The following is a 26,858-nucleotide window of genomic DNA, read 5'->3' as shown; positions in this document are numbered from 1 at the left end:
AGCCTGGTCCCATCCGCTTGACTCACACCATTAGGTATTTACAAGCATTGGTAATATCCTTCTGTCTTTTCTTCTCCAGGCTGAACAGTCCCAGGTTTTTCAGCTTTTCCTCATAAGAGGAGATACTCCAGGTTTCTCCTAATAATCTTTGTGGCCCTCTGCTAGACTCACTCCAGAAGTTTCCTGCCTTTCTTGAACTGAGGAGCCCAGAACAGTAATCCAGACGTGGCCTCACCAGGGAAGCTCAACATAAGCTGTCAGTGCGCTTGCATTCCAGGATGTCGACAGCCTGGGCTGCATCCAAACAAGCACAGCTGGTAGGCCAAGGGAACTGACTGTCCCCCTTCTACTATGCTCCCATGAGACTCAAGCTGGTGTACTGCATCCCCGGCATAAGTACAAGAACCTCATGGAGCAAGTCCAGAGGAGGACCATGAGGACGACCAAAGCACCTTTCCTACAAAGAGGAGCTTAGAAAGTTGGGATTGTTCAGCCTGGATAAGAGAAGGCTCCAGGGAGACCTTACTGAGGTCTTCCAGTACCTAAAAAGAGCCTATAGAAAGCTGCGGAGTGAATTTTAACATGAACATGCAGTGACAGTGAAAGGGGTAACAATTTTAAACTAAAAGAGAGTAGATTTAGACTGGATATGAGGAAGAAAAATCTTTACTATGAGGCTACTGATGCACTGGAACACACTCCCCGGAGAAACTGTGCATGCTCCATCCCTGGGGAAGAGATAAGGCTTTGAGAAACCTGAACTAGTGGAAACTGTCCTTGCCCATGGCAGGAGGTTTGGAAGTAGATTATTTTTAAGGCCCCTTCTAACCATTCTATAATTATAGTTTTGTCAAAGATTCAGAGTGTAGTGATTAATTTTTCTTATTTTGTAGATTACATTGAAATAGATGAATATAAAGTAATAAAATTTTTGAAAGTATTAATCCCACAAAAACATTAAATAGCTATCTTCAAAACTGTTTTATGAGGAGGCATAAAATTTCTTGCTAAAAGTTGAGTAAATGCTCAACTGTAAATACTTTTGTATTTGAGTAAATACTGTACTATTCAAGAAATATTGGGAATCCAAACAGTAACCAAAATTCTAGCTCTTTACAGCTATTTTCTGAGATTTTGTTAAACCCCACTAAGAGATACTGTAAGAAATAAATAATAAAATTAAAAAAAAAAACCACTGTGGTTAACCCACAGAGCTCACCTGCTCTTCTAGCAGCTCCTGCCATAAAAGCTGAATTTCTTGCAATTTGAGTCGTCTTTCCTCAGTCCAGTGACAAACTGCTGTCCACCGCTCACCCAGCTTCTATAAAAGCAGGAAATATTCATGAATATTCACAAGCCTCACAAGGAAATCCAAAAATCAGATATGAAAAAAAAAGTGTTTTCTTCACAGTAACCTTTTTTCTTTACAGTAATTACCTTATTGCCATTAGCTGCCATTGTTGTTTTGCACAAAACTTAAGGTTAAATATTTCAAGAGCATACACTGAACCTAGGGAGCTATATGTCTGACCTCAAAAGGAGCAATTAAAATCTCATTAATTCCATTTCAATCAATCCTTTTTTCTAAATGCTTTACTAGGGATACAGCCTAACTCAAAAAAAAAAAAAAAAAAAAAAAAAAAAAAAAAAAAAAAAAGAAAAAAGAAAGAAAGAAAGAAAGAAATCTACCAGGAAAATAATTCATACAGTATTTCCTAGATAAATTCTGTTCACGTGTTTATATATTTTTCCATCAAATTATAACTCTCTGATGAAAATTACCTATATGAAATGAATAATTGTACTGTGTGTTTCCCCATTTTATGAAACTGTTGCAAAGATGCATCACAAAAGTGCCTAAGTCACTGGGGATGCAAGCAGCTTGACTAGTCAGGAATTTAGTCTGAAAGCCAAATTACTTTCACAGGTTTTATGCTGAGCAAGTTTAATAACTCTTTACATTACTTACATTTAAAACTGTATTACTTAAAATTGCTTTCTAAGACAAATTGTTTTTAAGCACAAAAATGTTGATTAGCAATTATATGCAAATATTTTAAATGCTTACAATTAAAAAACAAAAACCACTAGCACTTTACCTGCAATTGTTCCTCCAGAATAGCTGTCGCACTCTCCCCACTGCTTTCATCAACAATGACAACCATGTGCGTTAGAGAGTTTACCTTCACTTGTTCTGCCTCTAGGTCATTCTGCAAGTTCTAGAAAACACATCACTGATTACAAACTGCAAATATTTAGCAAGACTGCTAGAAAATAATCTAAAGCCCTTTTGTTAAAATACTGGAAAACAAATAAATGTTTTTGAAAGTATGCACCATTCTTGTCTAGAAGAATTATATGACAGTTGCACTGAATTGCTATACATCTACTGCTATAGATTAGAGAACTTACCCTTTGATACTTGCTTAACAATATATATTTTTTTTAATTGAATACATATGTCAAATGGAAAAACCACTATGAACATTAAATAATTGACACTTCTCAAAACCTAAGTACCAAATACAATAAACACAAACTGATGCCTAGCAACTGCAAAAAGTGTACCACTCCAATTAGTTTAAAATAATCTGTAAATTTAAATCTTCATACAACTCCTGGCAGCTAAGCTTCTGGTTGAAGCCTACCTCTCAAATAACTCTGCAATATCCATACGCCTTTAAAGTACTGTAAATATCACTTTCCACCCCAGAAAATCTACTAAGCTACTGTATGATCAACAGGTCTCGAGCTCCACAGTCTTTGAAGACAAGAGCAAAGAATGCAAGTGTGGGACAAGAAACTACACAGGTTAAGAATACTTAGCAGTTCTTGCCCTGTGAGGTACGCCCCAAGTCAGAGAGAAGGTCAAACCTCAGCACTGACTGCAAAAACCAAAGCTGCAAGCACGACAAATATTAAAAAATCACCTTTCAAAAAACCACTGCAGGCTAGAAAGGCTATATTTCTATACAGAAACTTAACTGAGAATCAAACCAATTCAAAAACGTTGTACACAGAGAGTGGTATCTATACACTTCCTTAGGATGCAATCTCTGTAATAGCAGGAAGTAGAACTGAGAGGTCATTCCCAATACTTTTGACTCCCACATTATTTTAAGTGGCAAATCTCAAATATGCCTTAGCAACACTTGACAGTCACTAAATGTCTGTTATCTACAACTCATTTCATACTGTCCCTTATAGCAACAATTCACCTGGAAAGGCCTCATTTCTTGCACAAAGCAAAGATAACACAGTTTCTCCTATATTCATCAGTGCTAACGTATTACACAATGTCCAGTTCCTCATCCTCGTCCTTTAGAAAGCCCCTCAGCTAAGGAAAGCTTCCAATCAACACTTCACACTACAGAAGAAAGGCTTACTTTGTGTTCTTCTAGCTGTTTCTGAAGGGTCTCTAAATCGTCAGCTAAAAGTTGAGATTCCATCTTCTGAATGCGTTCTTCTGTAACTGTCAGCCAGTCAGACAGCTGCTGCAACTGTTTCTTCTGTAGCTCCATCAGCATGTCATGCAGGCTACAGGGGAAACACAGGCAGAGCCATTTCAGAAACAGTCTTCCCAGGGAAACAGACTAAGTTCTACTTACAAAAGGAAAGACGCCACCATTCATAAACTAGTTAAGTACCATCAAATAATAGTGAATTCTGCAATTAATACCACAGACTGTTTTGAAACTGCAATTTGCTGCTACCAGAACCACTGCTGAGAGCTGCAATCTGTTTCTTCCTACCTCTGAGCTCGATAATGCATTGGTGGGAAAAAATTCCATTAACTGCTCTTTAACTCTGGAAATACATAAAGCTATTCACGTCTGCTGTATCTTTTATTCAAGAACTTAAGCTACTGAAAATATTAAAAAACACGTTTACATAACTACTGCATGTAGATACCATATATTTAGTCTGGTACGCTTATATAACAGAAGTCTTAAAATACTCTTACTTAAGAATCCAAGAAAAGTTATATTCATTTCCTCTGTTTATGTTAGGAAGTATGAAGAGGATGGGTTTCAGAATTAGCTTTTCAGTTTGTGACACACAAAAAAGTATCCCACAAAGTGGATAAAAAGCAAGTCCTCTGAGATGCAGTATGCAACTGAAGGCAGTCCTGCAGCTTTAGGAGAGGCTGTGAGGCGTGACTCACCGGGACTGCCTGTCCATGCTCTCCACCCTGAGCTCTTCCCAGCGGGAGTTCAGCAGCAGCATTTGTTCCTGAATCTCGAACTCCTCTTCAGGTGACAGATTTCCCTGTGCCACCAGCTGGTTCCCAGCCTGCAAGACACTGCCCACGCTGCTTTGGTGTGCAGTCAGTTCCATCATAAAAGCCTGGAAAACAGTACAAGGAGGCACATCACCGATCTGTGAACTCCTAACAGGAGTCTGCATTGGTAGTCTTTGAACAAATTCACCAAGAACTTACCAACTAACCTATGATCAACGGCAAATAAAATCTGAAGTGTACCATAAGCAAGTAAATTGAACTCTAAAAGTTATTAACTAAAATTCATATACTTAGAGAAAATCCAGACGACCTCTTTCTTTTGTTCACAATTTTAAAAGTTCATATTGACCTGTAACTATATTTTAGATGAAGTTGTATACAGTAAGCTGACAAAGTAGAAAACTAAAACATCTAACATGACACTTCAATCTTTCTGCAACATTAGAATATTTGACTTTGAACAGAACCAAAATAAAGTAGTTTAAAAACAACAAAAAAAAAACAACCAAGATTCGGAAGTAAACACATTTCTGAAAACTATGCTTCAGAGAGACCACTGAATTGAACTGAAATGATTACCAATTTCACAGCAGGTAACATTGGGCAGACCAAGCTTTTCAGAAGTTGGCAGAGAAATGAGAATCAGGCTGGATTAGACTGTTTTTGTAATATGGATACTGCAAGTGAGGCACTAGAACATGTTGCCCAGAGAAGCTGTGAGTGCTCTACCTGGAAGTGTTCAAGCTCAGGTTATATGAGGCTCTTGGCAACATTGTCTAGTAGAAGGCATCCCTGACAATGGCAGAGGTGTTGAAATTAGACAGTCTTCAAGTTCTCTTCCAACCCAAATAATTCTATGACTATGACACCAGTGAGCCAGCCACAGAAAGCCAACTAAAAAAAGTTTCAAAACCTGCTATACTGCATGTTTCTCCTAGGAAGATCTATTTCACTGCCAAATGAACAATTATTTGTCCATTAAAAAAAAAAAAAAAGAAGTTACAGGTGCTTTTAATTTACCAAGACAAAACAAACAGACTAGCAGTATTTTGATAAGGACCAAAAAACAGAAGTTTTGCAGCCCCCTACGCATATACACACACACACAAAATACAAAAAACAAACAAACAAACAAAAACCCTAAAACCATGAAATAACTTAAGAAAAGCTTACTGCTTACTTCATGGGTGGCAAATTGCTCTTTGACTTCTTCAACATCACCAGATATTTCTTCCTGTTCCCGAAATGCATCCTCAGCTGACAGCAACCACGTGAGGACTTCTTCCAGAGCAACTTGGTAGCTATCCAAGTCCATATCCACCTCTGTCACTGTGCTGGGGGTCTCTGCTCTAGAGCTGTTCTGCTCCTCTTCAGGTGCTACAGCCTAAGCAGCCAAGAGAAAAGTGACATCTTCAAAAAACTGAAAAGATGCTTTAAAAAATGATACTAAGAACAACTAAGATCCCTTTTAATCCTTCCTAAAATTTAAAAAATATTAGGTACATTTCTAATGAGAGGGGCCAACAGCTACCACTAACAAACTTCCACTTTAAAATAAAGGATCTGGATATAAAACTTTAATTTTACTAATTTAACGGGGCAGTGGACCTCCCACAGAAATAAATACCCACCAAATCCCACCACCACTAGCAGCCCTGCTGCTAACTCTTTTGCAGACTTCAGGTTACTCTCTCCAACTTCACAAGATAAATAAGGAAAATAAACTAAACAGACAAAACACACATAATGTAGATGTAACTTTCTACCTCAGTGAAAAGGAACATATACATGAATCAGAAGAGGAAGAGGAAGATAAAGTCGATGAAGGCAATCAAAAAGATGGTATGATTTTTCAGATTTTCCCAATAATGTTGATAAGATAGAAAGCATGTTCCAGGGAACTGACAAGCCTGAAGATCAGCTAAAATTACAACTAAACACCCAGCCAGGCTTCAATAACAAACATACCTGCTTCAAGCCGAATTCTCCATCTTCACATTCCTGCTTGAATCTCCTTGGAAGGGTCTCCACTTCCCGAATATCTTCCATGGTGACTTGCTTAGGAAGGACCTCAAACAAAGATGTTAAATACATGATAATAGACTTTTTGTCTGGAAGTGGTACAGCAACATCTGCATTAAAACCAGAAAAGGAAAAAAAAAAAAAAAAAAGGGAAGAGGGGTTAATAAAGAAACTGCTTTTCTAAATCATTACATAGAATACAATTAAGACAGTAATATTTCACATACAGAGCAAAGCACAGGTTCCCCTGTTAATTAGCCCTTAGTAAGCTTTTGTCTAAAAGACCAGATGTTTTCACATGTTGAAAGCATGAAGTACAAAGGAAAAAAATGATATAAAAATAATTTTCTACACTACATTAAAAGGCATGACCTTTTTGAAGAGCCCAGACCTGTGGTTATTGAGGAATAAAAATGGTTTTGGAAACATTCTTCAGCATTTCCCAAGAAGAAATGCAGTTCAGGAACAAAATCCCTCAAAAAGACACTTCTTCTTGAGTTCTATCCTCACTTTCAGCACAGGTCAGTTCATTTGTTTACTCTTCATATAGAAAAGAGTTTCACAGACTCTGGTTCACATATACATGGGGTTATGAGTTCTACTAATTCAGCTTGCTTTTAAAAATAAAAAGTAAATTAAAAGGTGGTGGTGTTTCAATCTATAAAGTTTGAGAGTTTGTCATATAGAATGGATCTTCAGAGATTCACTTCAAAGCAGAGTGACAGCTCAGGGTTTTAAGAAAGGGCCATACAAGTTTCCTGATGAGCATTCACAGTAAGTATTCACAGCATTGATAGCTACTGTTACATACAGTGTTTATAACAAAGAATAAAAGATCACAAGGTCTTAAGCTATTCCATTCTACAAAGTGCTCTAGTTCATCAGAAAAGTATATTTGCAATAGAACCCCTCCCTAAAAGTTGGTACACGTTTTTGTTTATGTTCCTGTATGCTGTCTCTGAAGGGTAAGCCATTCTGAACCTTAACATTCAAAGAAGCTGAAACATACATACACAAACAAACTTATCCTACAATTTACATACTTTTAACTTCAAGTTTAAGGGACTGAAACAAAATATCACTGCACAAAATTGCTGAAATTTGTAGCAATAAATGTCTACATAAGCATTTTCTTGAAGAAGAGCTCAAAAAGCTTCAAATCTCAAGTAGAATAACTATCTTGCACCTTCAGGATCCAACAGTTTCTCAATTCCCAGGTGGTTTTTGGCTATGCTGAAAGCATGTTCCAGTCTCTCAATTGGAGACATCATTATAACTTTATCCCAGCTGAAGAACTCAGGTCTGAAAGTAAAAGACGAAACAGAAAAAAGAACAATGAATTTAATTTAAAGACCCATGCCGTTCAGAATTTTAAGTTATGGACATCAAGGTAGCTACATAAGTAATATAAACATGAACATACATACAAAATACAAATTTCAGTGTATATTCACAAACACAGAAATACAAAAATATCCTTGGTGGCACACCGGCAATCACAAACAGATAAGTGACCACATGTCCACAGCACCATCCACTTTTCATTCTTATATATACTAATTAAATGCAACTATAGGTTAAGTGCTAATAACAAGAAAATAATTAAATCCTGTGTTTCAAATTTCTTCTGGAACCAGTTTTCTTCAATTCTTTCTTTTTACAGTGTTATTCCCACTACGGGACTTTTGTGTCAGGCCATGCTATGTAATCACTCTACTCTATTTCTAAAGAGCCTCACTCCAAACTTAGGATGTAGCTCAGTGACCAGCTGAGACCATCACAGCCAGAAGCAGGAGTCTCCACACCTGCTAACCTACCACACCACATCATCTTTATCCATGCTTTAAAAAAAATCTGAAGCATTCATGAGTCACATTGTGAGCAGACAGATTTACAGCACCAGCAGCCCAGCACCCTTCACCTTCCATTAGCATTAACCAAACCAAATCTCCAGCCCAGTTGCATACCCAAAAGCATACCAGCAGATCTAAGTGGTAAAGAGCAGAATATGGAATAAGAAAAAGTATGAGCAAAGAGGGCCCCCTCCCATTGCTATCTATACCCACAGGGCATAATCAGCCTAGTGCTGAAGTAATACAGCCATAAAGCTACGAACCATTAAAATACTTTACATTCCTCTGTGTAGTGGCTTCTCATCAAAATACTGCTATTGATTCTGCATTCCACAGAAAACTGGGGAGGAAAAGATGGGCTTGACTTCAGTTCTTCTAATTCTTATTTCAGTTATAAATTGACCTGAGAGTATTCTTTTGACATGTGCTGAATCATCACACTTAGTGAAATAGGAAGGCTGTAGACAAACAGGGTCTGAGGAGCAAAAAGCCAGAATAAAAGCTGGGGCAGAGGGGCAAATATGTAAAGATCCTAATACATGTTTATGGAATACTGTACTTCAATGCAAGAAGCAAAACACAGCTGCACAGATTCACGAAGTTTCATAAGAGACTTTTACTTTGAAAAACATTTTGCAACAAACGGATTGGATACACACTAACCCTCCTACTGCCACTGTAACACAAATTCTAATAGAATGCAACCTAGGTATTGACCCAGGAGAAAAAAAAATCTGTACCAAATAACAGAATTCAATTCAAAGAAGAACTTGGCTAATATTAGGAAATGAAAGAGACTAACACAATAAGATGTTTTATGTCCTATTACCTCATATAACTTAAGTACTGCAAGTGTTACAAAGTTATTAAATATTACAACCAAAAGGTAAAACTATAAGCGATTGTTCACAGACAAAAAGAGAAAAGTGAGCTACTAAAGCTCTTAATAGGAACCACAAAAACTCCCCTATATTATGTGTCCAAGGATAAAACTAAATAAAAAACACGATACTGAAAGTATTCCTTTGGCAGGGAGGCAATACTGATCCAGGTAAGCTAAACAGCTTTGTTGTCCTACCAATTCTGCAACACACCTCAATCCTTTTGTTCCCTGCAAGGGTCTTTTACAGGTTCTCTCTTTCAAAGGCTGCCTAGAATTAAAGTAAGCTCTAAGGTTCTGAGAAGTGTGCGGAAAATGGTGCTCCACTGAAAGATTGCAGGTGTTAAGAATTCTGAGCTTGCCAGGTTCCCAGAAGAGGGACTAAAAGGCTCAGAAAGAACAGCGGAGAGACAGCTAACTACGAGAAGTTTTCCAAAGCCAGAGGAGAGCACAGTCATGCAAAGGTTTCATCAGGGGCTTTTGCTACATAGCAGTGCTTTGGAAAGGGCAGAGCTCACAGATTTCAGAACTCAGAAAGCCCAAGCAGAGTCACAGGGCATAAGGTCCACAAACAGCCTAAAGCTGATTTTACTACCTCTGTCCTTCTCAGTATTCATTCTTAGTAACATGAGTCTCACCTATGTCTAAAGCTGGTGCTCTAACACAAAGCTTTACGTTCACTGGCAGTTATGCCTCTACAGGCAGTTACACTGACAAGAAAACCATCTATAAAGATCACACCTTGTTAACACTTCTGACAGTGTAAGCTCCAGAGACTTCCATTAGTATTTCTCTGCCTTCTCCAAAAAAGCACTTCCAAACTTTCAGAAGCCCTCAGAATGGGTATATGCTCCCCATATATGCATGCAGGCTGAACACCAGTGAGCTCCTGAAGACACACAGGTACATCATACCACACCCAGGCTGAAAGCAGCAAGCCTGTGATAGCTCAGTCAGCACAGACTGAAGATCAGAGAACAGCAGGCTCAAAGCAGGCCTTGTGAACACTTTACCAACATTCAGAATATTTATACGCAGCACGTATGAACTATTTGCTATGACAGCTATCTGGTGGCTAAGAGGTAATGTCATCATGCCATTATCACACTGAAATAGTTACTTATGGTAAAGAACACTCAACGCATGCAAAAGAAAACTGCCTTCATTTAAGTTGCCCAGAAGCAGACAGATCAGACACAAAGGTATGCGAGTGTTGGAGGAGTCTGTAAAATGGAGATTTCTATAGACTCCCAAAATCAGAAAGAACACAAGCTGTTTTAACACCACTCATTATAAAATACAAAGAAAAACTACTCTATTCTCCTTTCATTCTGCTACTCAACAAAAAAATGCAAAAAGTTGCCCTCCTGAAAGTGCTGAATATAGAATCTTTCAAGTAAGATACATTGAAAACCTAAAAAGAGCCACAAAGCCCATCTTCCTCATTCCCTCATTTTGAAGCTTCTGTACTTTCCTACTGAAGTGATATGGCAAACTGAAGGAGGAGTTTTTCCCATTGCATGGGAGGGAAGATACAATGAAGAAAGCACAAGGAGAAGATCCAAGCTCAGGATCGGTGCGTCCCTGTGAGCAAGAAATCGGAAAAAGGTGGCAGGAGACTTGTGTGGATGAGCAAGGAGCTCATGCGCAAGCTCAAAGGAAAGAAGAAGGTCCATGAAATGTGGAAAAAGGGTCTGATCACTTGGGAAGAATATAGGAATGTAGTCAGGGCCTGCAGGGATGCAACGAGGAAGGCTAAAGCCCGTCTGGAATTGAATCTGGCTAAAGTGATAAAGGATAATAAAAAAGGCTTCTTCAAGTACCTTAACAACAAAAGGAAAACTAGAGAGAATGTGGGACCCTTACTAAGTGAGGGGGGAGTTCTGGTAACAGGGGATGCTGAGAAGGCAGAGATACTCCGTCTTTAGCGAAAAGGCTCTCTCAGGTTTCCCACACCCTGGAGGTTAGGGAGAGGGTCTGGGGAATGGGAGACTTCCCTTTAGTCAGGGAAAAGGACGTGCGTGAGCGCCTAGGCAGTACTAAGGTCCACAAGTCCATGGGACCTGATGGGGTGCATCCACGTGTGCTGAGGGAGCTGGCGGAGGTCATTGCCGAACCGCTCTCCATCATTTTTGAGAGGTCTTGGATAACAGGGGAGGTCCCTGAAGACTGGAGGATAGCCAATGTCACTTCGGTCTTCAAAAAGGGCAAGAAGGAAGATCCGGGTAATTATAGGCCTGTCAGCCTCACCTCTGTCCCTGGAAAGGTGATGGAACAGCTTGTGCTGGATACCATCTCCAGACAACTGGGAGAAAAGGAGGTTATCAGGAGTAGTCAGCATGGGTTCACCAAGGGGAGGTCGTGCTCGACCAACCTGGTGGCCTTCTATGATGTTGTCATATGCTGGGTGGATGGGGGAAGAGCGGTAGATGTAGTCTACCTTGATTTTAGAAAGGCATTTGATACTATCTCCCACAACATCCTTATAACAAAGCTGAGGAAGTGTGGGATAGACGAGTGGACAGTGAGGTGGATTGAGAACTGGCTGACTGGCAGAGCGCAGAGGGTCGTCGTCGGTGGTGCAGAGTCTGGCTGGAGACCTGTAACCAGTGGTGTCCCCCAGGGGTCTGTGCTGGGTCCGGTCTTGTTCAACATCTTCATCAATGACCTTGATGAGGGGATAGTGGCCACCCTCAGCAAGTTTGCTGATGATACAAAGTTGGGAGGATTGGCTGACACGCCTGAAGGCTGTGCTGCCATTCAGCGAGACCTGGACAGGCTGGAGAGCTGGGCAGTAAGAAACCGGATGAGGTTCAACAAAAGCAAGTGTAGGGTCTTACACCTAGGGAGGAATAATTGCATGCACCAATACAGGCTGGGGGATGAGCTGCTGGAGAGGAGCTCTGCAGAGGGGGACCTGGGCGTCCTGGTGGACGACAGGTTGGCCATGAGCCAGCAGTGTGCCCTCGTGGCCAAAAAGGCCAATGGCATTCTGGGGTGCATTAAGAAGAGCGTGGCCAGCAGGTCGAGGGAGGTGATCCTCCCCCTCTACTCTGCCCTGGTAAGGCCTCATCTGGAATACTGTGTCCAGTTCTGGGCTCCCCAGTACAAAAAAGACAGGGATCTCTTGGAAAGAGTCCAGCGGAGGGCCACAAAGATGGTGAAGGGCCTGGAGCATCTCCCCTATGAAGAAAGGCTAAGTGAACTGGGTCTGTTTAGCCTTGAGAAAAGACGACTGAGAGGGGTTAGTGAGTGTGCATGAGAAAATTCTGAGAGTTGCACTGCTGCCTTGGCTTTGTTTTTGGCAAGGGTCCAGTAATATCTATGACTGTTATTGTTACTACAACAAAAATGAACTACTGAAACTAGAAGCCTACAAACACTCAAGCACAAAGACACAGGCGAAAAAAAAAAAACAGCTTACTTCAATAGATAAAAGAAGAACTATGTCACTTACTTGTGTCTGTGGATGACAGCATTAAAAGCAAGTCCATCTGCCCAGCTCGTTGTGAAGTTCAAAACATTGACTTGACTGTAAGGTCTTGAGGACTGCCGAACCCAGCTCAACAGAATTTTCTCACTGTTGGTCTGCTGCAAATCTGACATGATATTCTTCATGACATCCTTCACCTGCAAGACACCAGCACCTACATCTTACAGACATGTTCTCAGCTTCTCCTGCATACAAATCTTTTGAACAAAACTAATTTACAAACCAGGAAAGCTTCTTTTCTGTGAAAAGCTACGAGTCAAGTTTTATCTCTTTATATGAGAGGTAGGAATAGGAGCCTTCAGGCCATCTTTATTCTCAACTGATTACAAGTACCAATAAAGCACCATGTAATAAATGACAAGTTACTCCTACATTACAGCCCTCCCCCGCTCCTCAGTGCTGCCAGCACACACCATGGGGTATAATATTTCTTACTGCCTTGCACTGGGGTTCCATTAGTAAACCAACCCCAAATATACAACTTTGCAGAGGCTTTTGGCAAGAACAGGATAACTGTTCAGCCAACACAGGAAGTGTGCTGTTTGCTGTGCTATGCACAAGCATCCGCTGAAGTCCCTCCAAGTGAATCCAGTGATCCTCTCAGGTATGCAGATAAACTGGGAGTAATTCAATCTATGACGTTGAGAAACAAACCTCCAGAGTTGCATAAAAGATGCAAGCCCAACAAAGCTACCAAGATAGCAGAAAAACACCTGCAAACATAACTGCTTAAATCTTCAGGAAGAAATATAAACAATGTTTTAGTATTTAACAGCCCCAGGAACTGAGTACAATGGAGCAAATATGAGAATACACATCACACGAGGCAGCCAACAGACAGAGGTCAGAAACCAAACACTGTCCTGTATTTATTTACCAGTCTAGAATAGAAACGGTTGGTTTTTTTTTACATTGCAAAAACTCCAGAAAGATTTGTGAGAATCCCAGATTAGATGTACATGATTCCTGGAAGGGAAGAGATCTCATTACATCTTCCTCACCTGCCAATGCAAGATAATGCTCCACAGCAGCCCCAGTGTCAGCTTGTGATTTCCATCAACAATGTCAGTTCCTCCAATATTCACCAACTCCACCTGGAAAGGTCAGATCAACTCTATCAAACAACATTGTCAAAGGTTAAAGCTTTGTATGAATGAGCATCCAAGTGGGACAAGTTTACACAAGGAGAAAAACTTTTTTTGAGAAAAACTCAAAAAAAATAAGATGTTCAAGTTTTCTATATGCCTCGGACATTCAAACTGAGAACATCATTAAAAAAATGGGGAGAGAGGAGATTACTTCAGTACACAAGGGAATACATGAGGCTACCCACTCCAGCATTAAGTATTCAGCACTCAGGAGAAGATGAGCTTAGAGCACCCTACCAGACACTCACTGCTACTTCAGAGTTTGAATAGAGGCTACTCCTCTCCATTCAGTCAATGAAAAGCACCACCAACCTCCATCTTTTGGAGGAACCTAACAGACATTGCATTAATCACCACCATGGCCTATGGAAACAGCTAGTAACAGCTCTCTTTGGCAGATGCTGAAACACGTTCCCATACAGTGCAGAGAATGGGGCTTCATTCTCACAAATAATCTGTGCCATACTCCAGTTCCACAGACAAATAACACTGTATTGCAACTCTGTGGTGAAGCTTTTCTCTCCCGTTCTTATCCTGGCTCCAGAACAAAGTTGTACTATCCAGTTCCAAGTTTACACTACCCCCAAGAGCTGTGTCTGGGAACAGCACTGTCCATATTGACAAAACCCACAACAAGGATCTGGTTAGCAGTTCAACAACATGGACAATCAGAGGACAGTGACTGAACCCATCCTCTAGTTGTCAGTGGATTTAGCTCAGAATGATAAAACAGGTAAAAACAATAAAAAGTTTAATTTTATTTTATAAGGCATACCTAATATGCAAGAAAATAATGGTTTTCTGTGAATATGTTTCCTCTTATCAAACTGCCTCATTCTTTAGGCTGAATAGCTTGAGTTCTGCAAAACGTATTTGTAACCTCATTGCTTTCAGATACCATCTACGCAATTTTCAGTTCCACACAGGTGTCCCAATTAGTGAAATCAAACCCAAACTTTGCTGTTGAGATTAACATGGATCCACAAATTATGCTTCAAAGTTCTTGGATTTGTGGATTGACCTCTCCCAGTTTTTACAGCAGTTGGAATGGAATTTTAATGCAAATCTCTTTATAAACACTGAGGATATACCTTCTTGAGGCAACTGTAAATTGAACAGGCAAAAACACATTGAAAGTGCTGCCAGTGCCCACCATTAAACAATTCAGTCTAGAGCACTGTAGAACACAAGAAGGTGAAAGACCAAAGGAGAAGGGCACAAAAACAAAACACTTATATGACAAAAGCTTTTTTCACCTCAACAGAAGAGAAACATTCCTGAGAATGGGTAACAAAAAAAAAAAACTTTTTTTTTTTTAAATCACAAGCATAATTATTGTTAGTACTATAAGTACTGTATTTCCTCTGCAATCTACACCATACATAAAAGAATCCATATGCCCACTTTTGTATTTTAATGACTTTTTTATTAAACCAATGTTTTCCAGCGCACAGATAGCAACTCACTGAATGGTTAATGCACAGCTAAGATTTGAACAAAGTTAACCAATAAAAGAATGCTGACAGTAGACTTCTAATACTTCTGAAAATAGATGGATATTGGCTATATATAGTGATTTGGGGTTTTTTCTTTTGCTTGCTTTGAAATAAAAAACTGGTCCATAAATCAAAAAAAGTTTAAGTTCATTACATAAAGTCACTCAGCTCATCAGATGAATCAAGTCCCATCGTCATTTGAACACCTACATCTTGTACACTTGCTTGTTCCTTGCAATGTGGATTTTAAAGATTTCATAAGTTGTTTTCAAAGTTATGAATACCGTGCAGGCCACAAACTCTCAGGTCACAGAAAGCAACTGCTTCTTGGCTTTCCCTTCATCTTAAACAAACATTTTCTAATGAAGGTAAACAGTAGGTATAAATCATATGTGACCTCAGTAACTTTCAGCTAACTAATGCCACCTGTTTACTTCTAGAAACACTAGCTTATGGAAGAACTAATTAATTCCTATAACTCAATATCATTTCATTTATTATATTCATAAATTAAATAAATTTCAAGCTGGGAAGACCTATTACTTATCCTTAGGGAAAAAAATAATAATAATCAATATATACAGTACCTCAAAGAAAGAAAACAAACAGCCCACCACTAAACTTTGGCTGCTTCCTAGAAATATGACACTGGTTTACAAATGTGGAAGGGAAACTGCAGCATTATATAGCACATTCATGTTACTTTTCAATCTGCAGTTTACATAACTATGCCAGTGTCTTTTTCATTAGATGCATTTCTTTGCCAGAATGTTGTTATTAAACTATATCAGTGCCATGACATTCACAAATAGAAATTCTAATTATAGACAACTATGCTTATCAGGAGTTGTTGTACGGGAAAAAATAAAATTACTTTGCTACAGCGTTACTAGTTTCTACACAGTAAGAACAAAAATTAAAATAAAAGAAACAGCTGTTATTCCCATTTTTCTTAAAGATAAGTGGCTGGAGTTTTCTGTTTGCTCTTCCTGATCAATTAGCAGAGCTAAGTCAGGAATGCTCAGGAAAGATTTGACAGCTGTCACTGGAAAGATCTTCATGCATTTTGAGAGCAGGACATGAAAACACAGAGACAAAGCGCCTGTCATAACCTTAGAGACTGTTGTACCAGTCATGCTCCTTCACTGGAAATTAACTATTTGTCCTGACATGCTCATGGTCTACGCATAGCTGGGTTTCAAGTCAGCTTTGTTTTCAAGGCTGAACACATCCACATCTTAGTAATTCTAAGAGAACTTAGTTATACTAGGATTAAATTTGCATTTTAGGATTTCACAACGTTGCCAGACACTGAAATAACTCTGGCTGAAGAAAACTGAGAACAATTTACCTGTTGAATTCTCATCTTAAGTGCTACAATCTTTTACAAACACATTAACACCCAAGAATAAATGTAAAAGTATATCAAAAAGAGATGTGGAAAAGCATGCTTACATTGTTTTGATGCAAGACTTGCAGTACTCGGTTGACATTATTTAAGGCATGTACTCTTGTGGAACCTCGTTCTTTAGGCTGAAAAAGATTGATAATGTTTGTATCAGAATAAACTTAGCTGATCAAAGCAAAATAAGTGAGTGAGCAACAGAAAAACTTGTCTTTCTTTTCTCGTGATTTTTTTTTTTTTTTAATAGAAAAAGAAAGTTCATCCACAATACTTCCAAAATAAACATCAAGATGAAAACTGGTGAGAACAAAATTCCTCCATCTAAGGTACTTAGGCTTTGGATTTTAAGCATGTTTCACTTCATCTTAGGCTGGAATTTTTATTTCCAGCATCTTCAAAATTATGTACTGGCAATACAAAAGCAAAATGGGAGTTCCAAAGGAAAATCTGAGGGTTTTGAATGTTTGCCAGAGTAGTTGGAATTTTTTTGCTCCCAAGAGTGAACAAGAGCAATTCATTTTTCTGGCAGGCAAAACTCTGCTAAATCTTCGCATACTGGGAAGAAGTTACACTTCCCAATCTTTTCTTCCTTTTAAAATTAGGAGAAAAAAAAAATACTGCAGCTCTTGATAGTGTCTGCCACTCCATTTGTTTTTAATCACCACAATTCAATTCCTGCAGTAGAACATCATCAAACTGCAAGAATGTGAAGCTGAACTTGGAACACAGTAATCAACTAAATTAGAAACCAAGAAATTCTTGTTGTCTTCAATAGACTTCAAATCAGACCCTGAACCATTACAAGTACTTACTAGTGAAATGCATGTGTTCAGAAAAATAAGGCAAGCTGGAAAGGTAAAATTTTAAATGCCTAAAGATTTCCTGTTAAGAGCAATAAGTCAACTTGAGATTTCTGTAAAAAGTTAAATCAAGAGGTTAGTTCCATATGATGGCGTAGGTTTCACCTCATCTATCTGATTGAAAAGGCATCAGTATAAGCAGGCTAAGAATTCTCAGCCCCACAAGCATATTCTCAAATCTAAACAAAATTTGTTTAATTTTTCAGCCTTTTCAAACCCGTGGGATCACAAAAGATTTTTCCAATGGAGATGTATGTTTTTGTTTTGCCTATTAAATGTTACCTTTCTTACTTTCGTCTTCACGAGCATATGAGAAGTAGTTCACTCTTCTGAATCATCCAGAAAGAGACCTTTAAAGACCTCTATTAAGAATATATACTGTGTGAACAACACCACTAGCTTTACCTGCTTTGCTAAACAGCATGTTAACCCTTAAATGCAACAGTTACACAAATGGTTTCAACCTGACTCTACATAATGTATCAGTAGAATTCTGTGGAAATTCACTGGAAATGTAGACAGCAAGTCAGACTATACTCTAGGAGCACTTATTTAAACAAACAACAACAAAAAAAACACACGACAGCTTGTTTTGTTTTCAACATGAATACACACTCATGTACATTTATCTTACCAGAGGTTTCCCTGTCAGACCTTCCAAAAGGTCCAAAAGCTTTCTTCCATCTTTCAGATCTGTGAACATGTCCTTGACTGGGGGTGTCCCACTCTGCGGAACAAACAAACCAACGTGGTAATAAAAATAGTGTTTAAGCAGTACGCTCCTGAAAAGGATACTTTCTCCTTTTTATCTGTTAATGCACTTCTTCGTTACTGAATGTACTAGATAAAAATCAAGGAACTATGACAGTGATCAGGAAGATATCCTTCTTTTCTGCCCTGTATTTTTCCATCAGCAGCTTAACACTGAGAATGAGCATATCCTGGCCAACACTGGACAGACGCAGGAATGGCAAAAGACAAAACCTGGCATATTTGAGGAATTATTTGTGAAAGAATGCTATGGTCTAACTGTATCTAGTGGAGGAGGTAAATGGGGCTTTTCAGAAAGAATCCATTGGGACAAATTCTCTCAGAGTGAGGGGGGATTAAGACAGCTGCTGACTGCGCCGTCAAGCAAGAGCATTTTCTTTTTAATACTCATCTGCTGGCTGCCAGATCAGTCAAGTTGTCCCCTTGAAAAGTCAATTTGAAAAGAAGAATATTTTCTTAAAAAGAAACAAAACTTTAATATTGCCTTTTTTCCATTGCTTTGTTTTGTAACATTGCTCTTCAGAAAGAAGGCTTTCAAAGGTCCATCTGACATGAATTAGCTGACACAGGCCTTCTGTACCTTCATGCTCCTCCTCCTGCCTCCATGTCCACTAGTAACTTAAAAAATAAAAAATTTTTAAAAACTACTCACTCAATCCCATTTTCTGACAAAATATCTGTTTTCCTCAAGATCTCATTAGGGGTTTCCTTAAATGTCAAGTTTTACCAGGTTTGATACTACTATGAACTATGCACACAAAATCAGAGTTAAGTAGCTGGGGAACCACATTTCAATTTTCTGTACAGAAACACATCTCGCTCACTCAGTTTCAGCCAGTTGAACTAACTACAAAAAGGACAACCATATAAGTACGGCAACTTAGTTAAAATACAAAGACATTAGCCTGTTTCTAATGGTAAATTAGATCCAAAATGGGTTTTTCTGACAAATTTATTTTCTAATTACTTTCACAAGTCTTGCCTGAAAGTGTGCATATTACACATTCACACGTACTTACGTAAAGGATGTGGAAAGATACACAGCTGGTAGACTAACACTCAATAGAAGCATTCACTAAATCCCAGTATATGATAATGTTTTGTCATCACATACTGCCACTGCCTAAGCTCAGCCATACACATTCTAGGGCTCAAAGCTTTCATCCTAGTGCATGCACTTCTCAGATGCTTCAGATGTTTTGCTACTCACAGCAACTTGACTAAACCTTTAAAGCATGCTGGAGCTGCAGGACAGGAAACCTCTCGTACAGTTTGCGGTATGTAATGGCAGGAGGTGATTCACAGGGGCAATACAGCGAAATAAATCTGATGTAGATTGAGTTTGCATCACCGTACAGAAGATACTGTTGGTAAGGGCATGGAGAAATTGTTCACTTGTACAGGAGGGTAGATAGCAGGAGCTAGCAGAGGTCTGGCTGGATGTAGTACCACTCAAACACTGCTGTGATAGCAGATGCCCACAAGTCATAAAGTGGTTGTGCACAGCCTATCACAAACAGGCAGTGTGAAAGCACAGCACATACAATCACAGGACACAGAGGAATTCAGACAGGTTCCACTGCACACGCCTATGGATTTCCTCCCCTTGTCAACAAGTTATCTGACCAACTGCTAGTTCCCTTTAAATTGCAGAAAGCATTTAATTACTTTAGCAAGATACTGACTGCATTAAATCCAGTCTCCACACACAGATGCATAAATTAGAAACCTTCTCATGTAACAGACCACTAAACAATTAAAGCAATGTACATACATGTAACACACAGATTGGAACCATCAAAACTGAGAATGCTACAACTATATATCCTCAATAAGTTCACTGCTAAAGGTCTAGAAGTTTAAACAAGTCCAAAAAAAAAAAAAAAATTGTTGAAAAAAGCAGAAAGATGCCTCATTTAATACAGTGCACCAAGGATGCTGAAAGCATGCAGCCTTCTCTCTCTGTATCCCATTCCCTCCCTTTCCAGTCACAAAAGCAAAATAAATGACTTGCTACTTTCAGTCATTCATTTCAACAGGTCGTAGTACATCTCAGCCCCATCCAATGCATCCTGCTGCAATAGTAAAAATAATTCAGATTCACTTTCTCAAGAGAATCATTTTTTTCATTTCATAGGCCCTCAGAGCACCACATCGTTTGTTTGGAGAGTAAGCAGGAGAACATTAAATTATTTCTGCAAACCAAATTACTCTCCCCCCCAGAAGGACCTGGGGGTCTTGATAGATGAAAAACTTAACATGAGCCAGCAATGTACCCTGGCAGCTCGAAAAGCAAATGGTATCCTGGGCTCCATCGAAAGAGGAGTGGCCAGCAGGGACAGGGAGGTGATTGTCCCCTTCTACTCTGCTCTTGCGAGGCCCCATCTGGAGTACTGCGTCCAGGTCTGGAGCCCCCAGTACAAGAAAGACAGGGAGCTGTTGGAGAGGGTCCAGAGGAGAGCCACGAAGGGGAAACGGTTTTAAGTTGAGGGAGGGAAGATCTAAGTTGGATGTCAGGGGGAAGTTCTTTACTATGAGAGCGGTGAGGTGCTGGAACAGGCTGCCCAGAGAGGTTGTGGATGCCTCATCCCTGGAGGTGCTGAAGGCCAGATTGGATGGGGCCACAAATCCACAAATCCATTTCCCAAGGGAAGACAAGGAACAACTTTGGGGCAATGCAGACAGAATAGACATACGCTCCTCCTCTGCTCAGGTACTGGCCAGTCCCAAAGCAGGCCAGTTTGCTGTGTTCATAGATGTACAGCTGCACCTCAGTCTGTAGGGCCCACCACATAACCTGCTGGGGGATGCTGCTGAAGTAGTGCAGAAGCAGATGGGAGCCACAGCATGAGATCACTAACCTGTCTAGTCAAAAAGCCTGATCCACATCAGGTTCCAATGGGGCCAGGAGAATTTTGAGCATCACTACTCCAACTGCCTCACATATTTTGTTTATGCAACAATGTTTTGTTAAAGGTGAGGTGAGGAAAAAACTGCAAAAATTTCTGTGAGCAGTCTGCAAGATGCCCCAAACTGGATAAGAGCCAGCTCCAGCAGTGGGCCAGTGAGCAATACTGGTCACATCTCCATGAGAGCATATTTAAAAAAGGTTAAGAAAAATGCTGCAGAACAGCAACTGGGAGAGAGGAGTAAGAATGTGAGAGAAAGAGCCCTGCAGGCACCAAGGTCAGTGCAGCAGGAGGTGCTCCAGGAACAGAGCAGCAGATCCTTGCAGCCCAGAGAGGTCCATGGTGGAGCAGACTGCTCCCTGCAGCCAATGGGCATCACACAGAGCAGATCTCCATGTGCAGCAATGGAGGAGCCCACAGTGCAGCAGTGGATGAGGCCTGAAGGAGCTGCAGTCCATGGAGAGCTCTGGGCCAAAGCTGCAGCCCCTGGGGAGCAGCCCGTGGTGGGGCAGGGGAAAAGTGTAACCTTGAAGGTACAGATGAGTGGATGGTAGCAGGAAGGTGTTTTTAATTCACCTTTAGTTTTCGCTACTTCAGTCTGTTAGTAGCTGACAATAAATTATATTGATCTCCCTACACTGTGTCTATTTTGCTCAGGATGATAATTGGTGTGTGACTTTCCTGTTTTTATCTCAATGCATAAGCTTTCTTGTTTCACTGAATTTTCTCCCTGTTCTTTTGAGGAGGGGGACTAAAGAACTAAAGAAGTGTGGTGGGGCTGAGCTGCCCACCAACATGAAGCCACCACAGTCCACAGAGAGCCACAGTGCCCTGTGCAAGCAGCACTGCCTCAGTCATGCTGTGGTGGAGTATGCAGCCGCAGGACAGCTCTGTGCTGGTGTGCTGCAGTCAACAGAGCTCAGGCAGAAGGGACGGGCAGAAGTCACCTCCCATACTGCAGGTAAGGCCTCAGCTCTTCCCACACCCACACATCTAATTTCCAGAAAGAGATCTGGCCTCCTGGAAAAAGTCTATGTGCAGATATTCACAGACACACACACATAAATACACATTTGAGAAAGATAAAAAAGCATGTTGCTGAGTCTACAGTATGCTAAGCCAATCTAAATTTTACCTTTTCAGAACTGACAGTATTTTATTCACTTTCTACTTCAAGATGACACAAGCAGAACACAGTTCAGCATTCTGTGAGTAGCAGCACTCCATTACCAAACATAATAGATGAAGAAATGCAAGTACGTGCACTATAAGACTGACAGTGATAAACCATAAGCCCTCAAGCAAGGGCAAATTGCTAATCATGGTTGCTTTGGTAAGTACTTAAGGGCCAGCTAAGCGCTATACAAACAAGGCAGATAAAGAGTCCTTTCTGAAAGACAAAATAGGTCCCAGCTTACCAAGATAGTATAAAGGACAGGCAGGAACACAGAGTGTACCAGAAGAACTGCGCCAGTACAGGGTGTAAAACATTCATATCCCCCTCACTGAACACTTCTATCAGTTAACAGAAGGTAGTTTTGCTCCACGTAACTTATGTTCTGGTTGTTTTTGTTGTTTTTTCTTGCTGTCACAGAAAACACTGGCAGAAACTTTTCACAGCCTGCAAGCGCGTTGCCAGCAGAGCTGTAGGCACACTTTCTACAATAGAGACAAGGGCTACATAAGATAGACAAAAGAACATAATTAACAGACTTAAGAAAAGGCCAAGTCATTTCCCAAATGCTTTAAACTGGCAGCAGGAAAGGAGCTGATTCACTTCAGCAGGGACTGGCATAAGAGAAAGAGGGAGAGGGGAGAGAAAGGCAGGCAGAGCAATAGGAAGGAAAGCAAAAAAAAAAAAAAAAGAGCTAAGGACTGCAGGCAATCTCAGAAAAGGTCTGCTGTAACCTTGACATGGCAACATGTGTTTTATCCATCAAAGGATTCACAAACGAGGATCAGAAACAGCCCACCTCCTTACACTGCGTTTTGATAGCACTTCTGGTGCCAGCCCTTTCCATAACATGAGGCAAGGAGGGTGCAGAAAGAATGTCTACTGGCTATCTACAGCAGAAAGTGGATTTAATGCTGATTCATAAATCTGGAGGAGTGTAGCTACCTGAAAGGAGGTTGCAGTGAGGAGGATGTCAGCCTCTTTTCTCAGGTGACAAGTGATATGACATAAGAAATAGCCTCAAGTTGTGCCAGAGGAAGTTTAAACTAGGTATCAGGAAGAATTTCTTCACAGACAGCGGTTAGGGATTGAAATGAGCCACCCAGGGAAGCCTATCCTTGGAGATACTAAAGAAACATGTGGACACGGAGCTTATTGACATGGTTTAGTGGTGTGCTTGGTAGTGTTGAGCTTGATAGTCAGACTTGATGATCTTAAGGGTCTTTTCCAAACTAAATGATTCTACAATTCTGTGTCTAGGGCAGTAGCTACCTCTTCTTAGCCATCTCTGAACTGGAGAAAGGCATAGGCCTTAAGGACCAGTCAGCACAGGCATAAGCTTTGCTCGTTGTAGCAAGAGAACCACCCCCAAGTAGGCAGGAGCAACTAAACAGTGACCTCATCCCGACAGCAGCAGCCCTCACATGCCTGCTGGCCATCTTCCAGCCTCTCCACCTAGATTCATCTTTAAGACAGGGGCTCACATCCTGGCATACATCTGGGATTACATGCTGTGTGAGGGATTTCCAAAGAAAGGTCATTCAGGCCTGCCAACATGACTGTGCAGAAATCATTCCTTCCCTTTGCCAGAAGGTGTTCCCCAAAAACAAAGCAAGCTATAAATGAAATCTGGATCAGATTTTCATTTTTCCTAAAGAATCGTCCATAGCTACTGATGGTACAAATTCATCCATCAGCATTCAGTTTGTTGGACAAAAACCACGCACAGCTTCAATTATATGACCCTACCTAATGTTAAAGTTGTTTTTTTTGTTTTGGTTTGCACTGGTGATTTTGTTTGTTTTGTAACTAACAGATAAGTATTTAGTAAACAGTAGTAGAGTTGCAAATATTCTTTCCCCTTTTTGTGTTGAGAAAGGAGAAATATTGAATGGCGCTTAATGAACAACATGAACCATTTGTCACATTCAAACACATTCCCAGGAAATTCATGGTAACCACTTATTTTAAACTCAGTTACAAACAACACAGTGAGTAAGAACTACAATTTATTATGACTAATATAGATTCAGAATGTCCAGTGCTGCTTCATCATGAGACCAATACATGGGAATTCAATGTGGGAAAATTCAGAAAGCAAAAAGGTCAATGAAAAAAGTAAACAACCATGTCAACAAATAAAACTGTTAAATCCTGCCAATTTCTAATTTAAGACCCTAATCACTGGTTACATAACTTATTATTATTATTATTATTATTAAAAAGTCATCCTTTTTTCCATTTTCCTTCCATTGACATGGAGGAGTTACAGAAGAACAGACATAACTGTTAGATGTACTGCAACTTGGCAGATGTACTTTGAGTATGCTCTACTCCTTTTTGTACATCTTTGCTGAATATGCCCTAGTGAAATCAATATACAAAACTAATACTGAATATAAAATAAGAGTTTACAGTCACAGGAGCAAAATACCTTACAGACAGAATTAAATATCACTAAAGTAATTAAATGCAACTAAATAACTCCAGACTAACAAGAAAAAATTAAGACCTATCACTGAGATACAGCAGAAAGTTTAATTCTACCAGGTGATAGACAGGAGCTTAAGGAGTCAAAAAGCTAAAGATAGCTCATTTTACAGAACACCTGAGATATCTGATTGAGTACACATTAAAAAGAGGAAAAACATAAAAGCAAATATCAGACATAGGAAGCCAGTAAAACAAACAAGTCATCAGTAACTCCGAATATTTTCCCCATGTCCTAGAGTTACTATTAATGCGTTTACATTACCTCACACTGATATATAACATAACAGAACTAAAATGAATTTGTATATAAACTTCAGCACAGTAACTTGGTTCCTTTAAAAATAAAAAAAAAGGTCCCGCTGACCAGATAAAGGAATGACTTTGCTTCAGTACCTATACCAGATTCAGCTGTCATGCCTGAGGATGAACAAACAAACACTACAACTGGGATAGTTACCAACTGAGATTGTGAATTACACTCAAAATCTAATTCAAAGTCCAGAGCAGTAACTAAAATCAGCAGTTACAGTCCATATCATTATCACAAGCTTTGAAGTCTTGCATGGATGATGCTGACTGTACACTCATTAGAGTAGAGTTAAGAGAAAAGCAGAAAACCAGCAATTCTCATGCAGTATCTAAATTCAGGAGAGATCATTAACTTATTATTGCCTCACCATCCTTATCACATCTCACAGCCTACTAGAAGAGAAAAATAATTTCCTGCATTTCTTAGTGCCTCCCTCTGAGAAGAGATCAAATAACAAACCACATAAGAAACAAAAGCGCACCAAATAATTTTTTCAAGGCTTTATGTCAGTTCATACAAACAACAGTTCTTTTCCACTCATGTAGTTTCATAGGCTGATGCCTTTTTGCTTTCTTTTGTTTTTTTTTCCTTTTTTTAAATAAGACTTGACTACCTTTTTGAGCGAGTCTTAGAGTTAAACTGAGCATTGGTAAACATCAGGAACAAGCAGATCGTGATTATTTTACTTCCTTGCTTGTACCACAAAGGCTCAACCAGAAAGAGAAGAACAGACTCTCTTGGGTCTTATTTCCCTGGACAGACAAAATTGTCTAATCAATCTTTTTGATCTACCCTCTAGAATATATTTAACTTCAGAATTCTCTTGTCAAAAAAAAAAAAAATCAATTCCAAAAGGTCTTTGACTTCAGGTATCCTAGGTCATGTGAAATTAATTATCTTGTAGAGGCATGCTTTTGTCTTTAAAAAGATTTATCACATGTGCTAAGAGCCACAGCAGAGTAACAATATGTCTTCACAAGTATGGAGTCAGACATTTACTACATGAAAAAACAACCCTTGGAGAACAGGAGAAAAAAAAGTAAAGAGCAAAAATGTTGGAAAAGATTTATATAGCACATCATTCAGAAAGTTAGATAAGACTTTGCAGTTATCACAAGAATTCCCAGTGGAGAAGGGAATGTGTTAATTTTAAAGATACATAAAAGTTATCTCATCACTAAGCACTCCAAATAAAAGCCCGCCAGTTTGTCCTCTGCCACCTTCTTGTTGTTTTATTTGGTACTTCTCTAGGAAAGGAGGACATAACAGAGCCCAGGATAACAAATGCACAGAAGCCCTGCACCAAGTGTTAGCGCACACAGTATAAACATCACCAGGGGTTTAATGTTCTTTCAGCAGAACACTACTTTCTTAAAAATAGTGTTTTTGCCATCTGTGAGAGAATTTCCCAAATACAATGGAAGATAATGATTCCTTAGGAAAAAGTCTCAATTTGCCCATGCTGAATGAGTGAACTTCTTCTAGAGTGACAGAGCAAAGTTCCGACAAGCTGTGACAGATCTGATTCCGCAGATCTAAATTAAGATATAGGGCATCATGTTGCTTGTGCTGACTGTGGCTCCTACCTGCCAAGTTCAGAAACAGCACGAGAGTAAAACAAGCAATCCGAAAGCTTGGAAAAGGAATACCTTGGAAAATAGGAACATGAAAGCCAGCAAAGACCCTTTGCCAAGAAATAAAAAGGGCAAAACGGAGCAAAAAGACGCAAAACAAGTCAAAACAAATCAAATCCTGTAAGGGACGAGAAGATCTCGAGTGGCAGATGGAGAAACAAAGGAGA

General features: G+C 39.7%; 1 protein-coding gene across 5 annotated transcripts in view; it reads right to left on the bottom strand.

Moving 5' to 3' along the window:
- UTRN (utrophin) overlaps positions 1-26,858 on the bottom strand; it is a 356,268-nt gene that overhangs the window by 268,975 nt on the left and 60,435 nt on the right. For all 5 annotated transcript variants that reach the window (XM_085216963.1, XM_085216962.1, XM_085216960.1 and 2 more), the window contains 11 exons: positions 18,035-18,127; positions 16,591-16,668; positions 13,493-13,585; positions 12,456-12,628; positions 7,452-7,567; positions 6,212-6,375; positions 5,424-5,627; positions 4,166-4,347; positions 3,387-3,537; positions 2,100-2,219; positions 1,220-1,321 (listed from right to left, as the gene is read on the bottom strand). In XM_085216963.1, coding sequence (XP_085073089.1) covers positions 1,220-1,321; positions 2,100-2,219; positions 3,387-3,537; positions 4,166-4,347; positions 5,424-5,627; positions 6,212-6,375; positions 7,452-7,567; positions 12,456-12,628; positions 13,493-13,585; positions 16,591-16,668; positions 18,035-18,127 — 1,476 coding nt within the window. The remainder of the gene's footprint in view (positions 1-1,219; positions 1,322-2,099; positions 2,220-3,386; positions 3,538-4,165; positions 4,348-5,423; positions 5,628-6,211; positions 6,376-7,451; positions 7,568-12,455; positions 12,629-13,492; positions 13,586-16,590; positions 16,669-18,034; positions 18,128-26,858) is intronic.

The sequence above is a fragment of the Meleagris gallopavo genome, chromosome 2 (genome assembly GCF_905368555.1).
Source record: "Meleagris gallopavo chromosome 2, MGAL_WU_HG_1.1, whole genome shotgun sequence".
In the NCBI taxonomy this organism is placed as follows: Eukaryota; Metazoa; Chordata; class Aves; order Galliformes; family Phasianidae; genus Meleagris; species Meleagris gallopavo.
The sequence above is the reverse complement of the archived record's forward strand: the minus strand, read 5'-3'. Positions and strand labels throughout refer to the sequence as shown.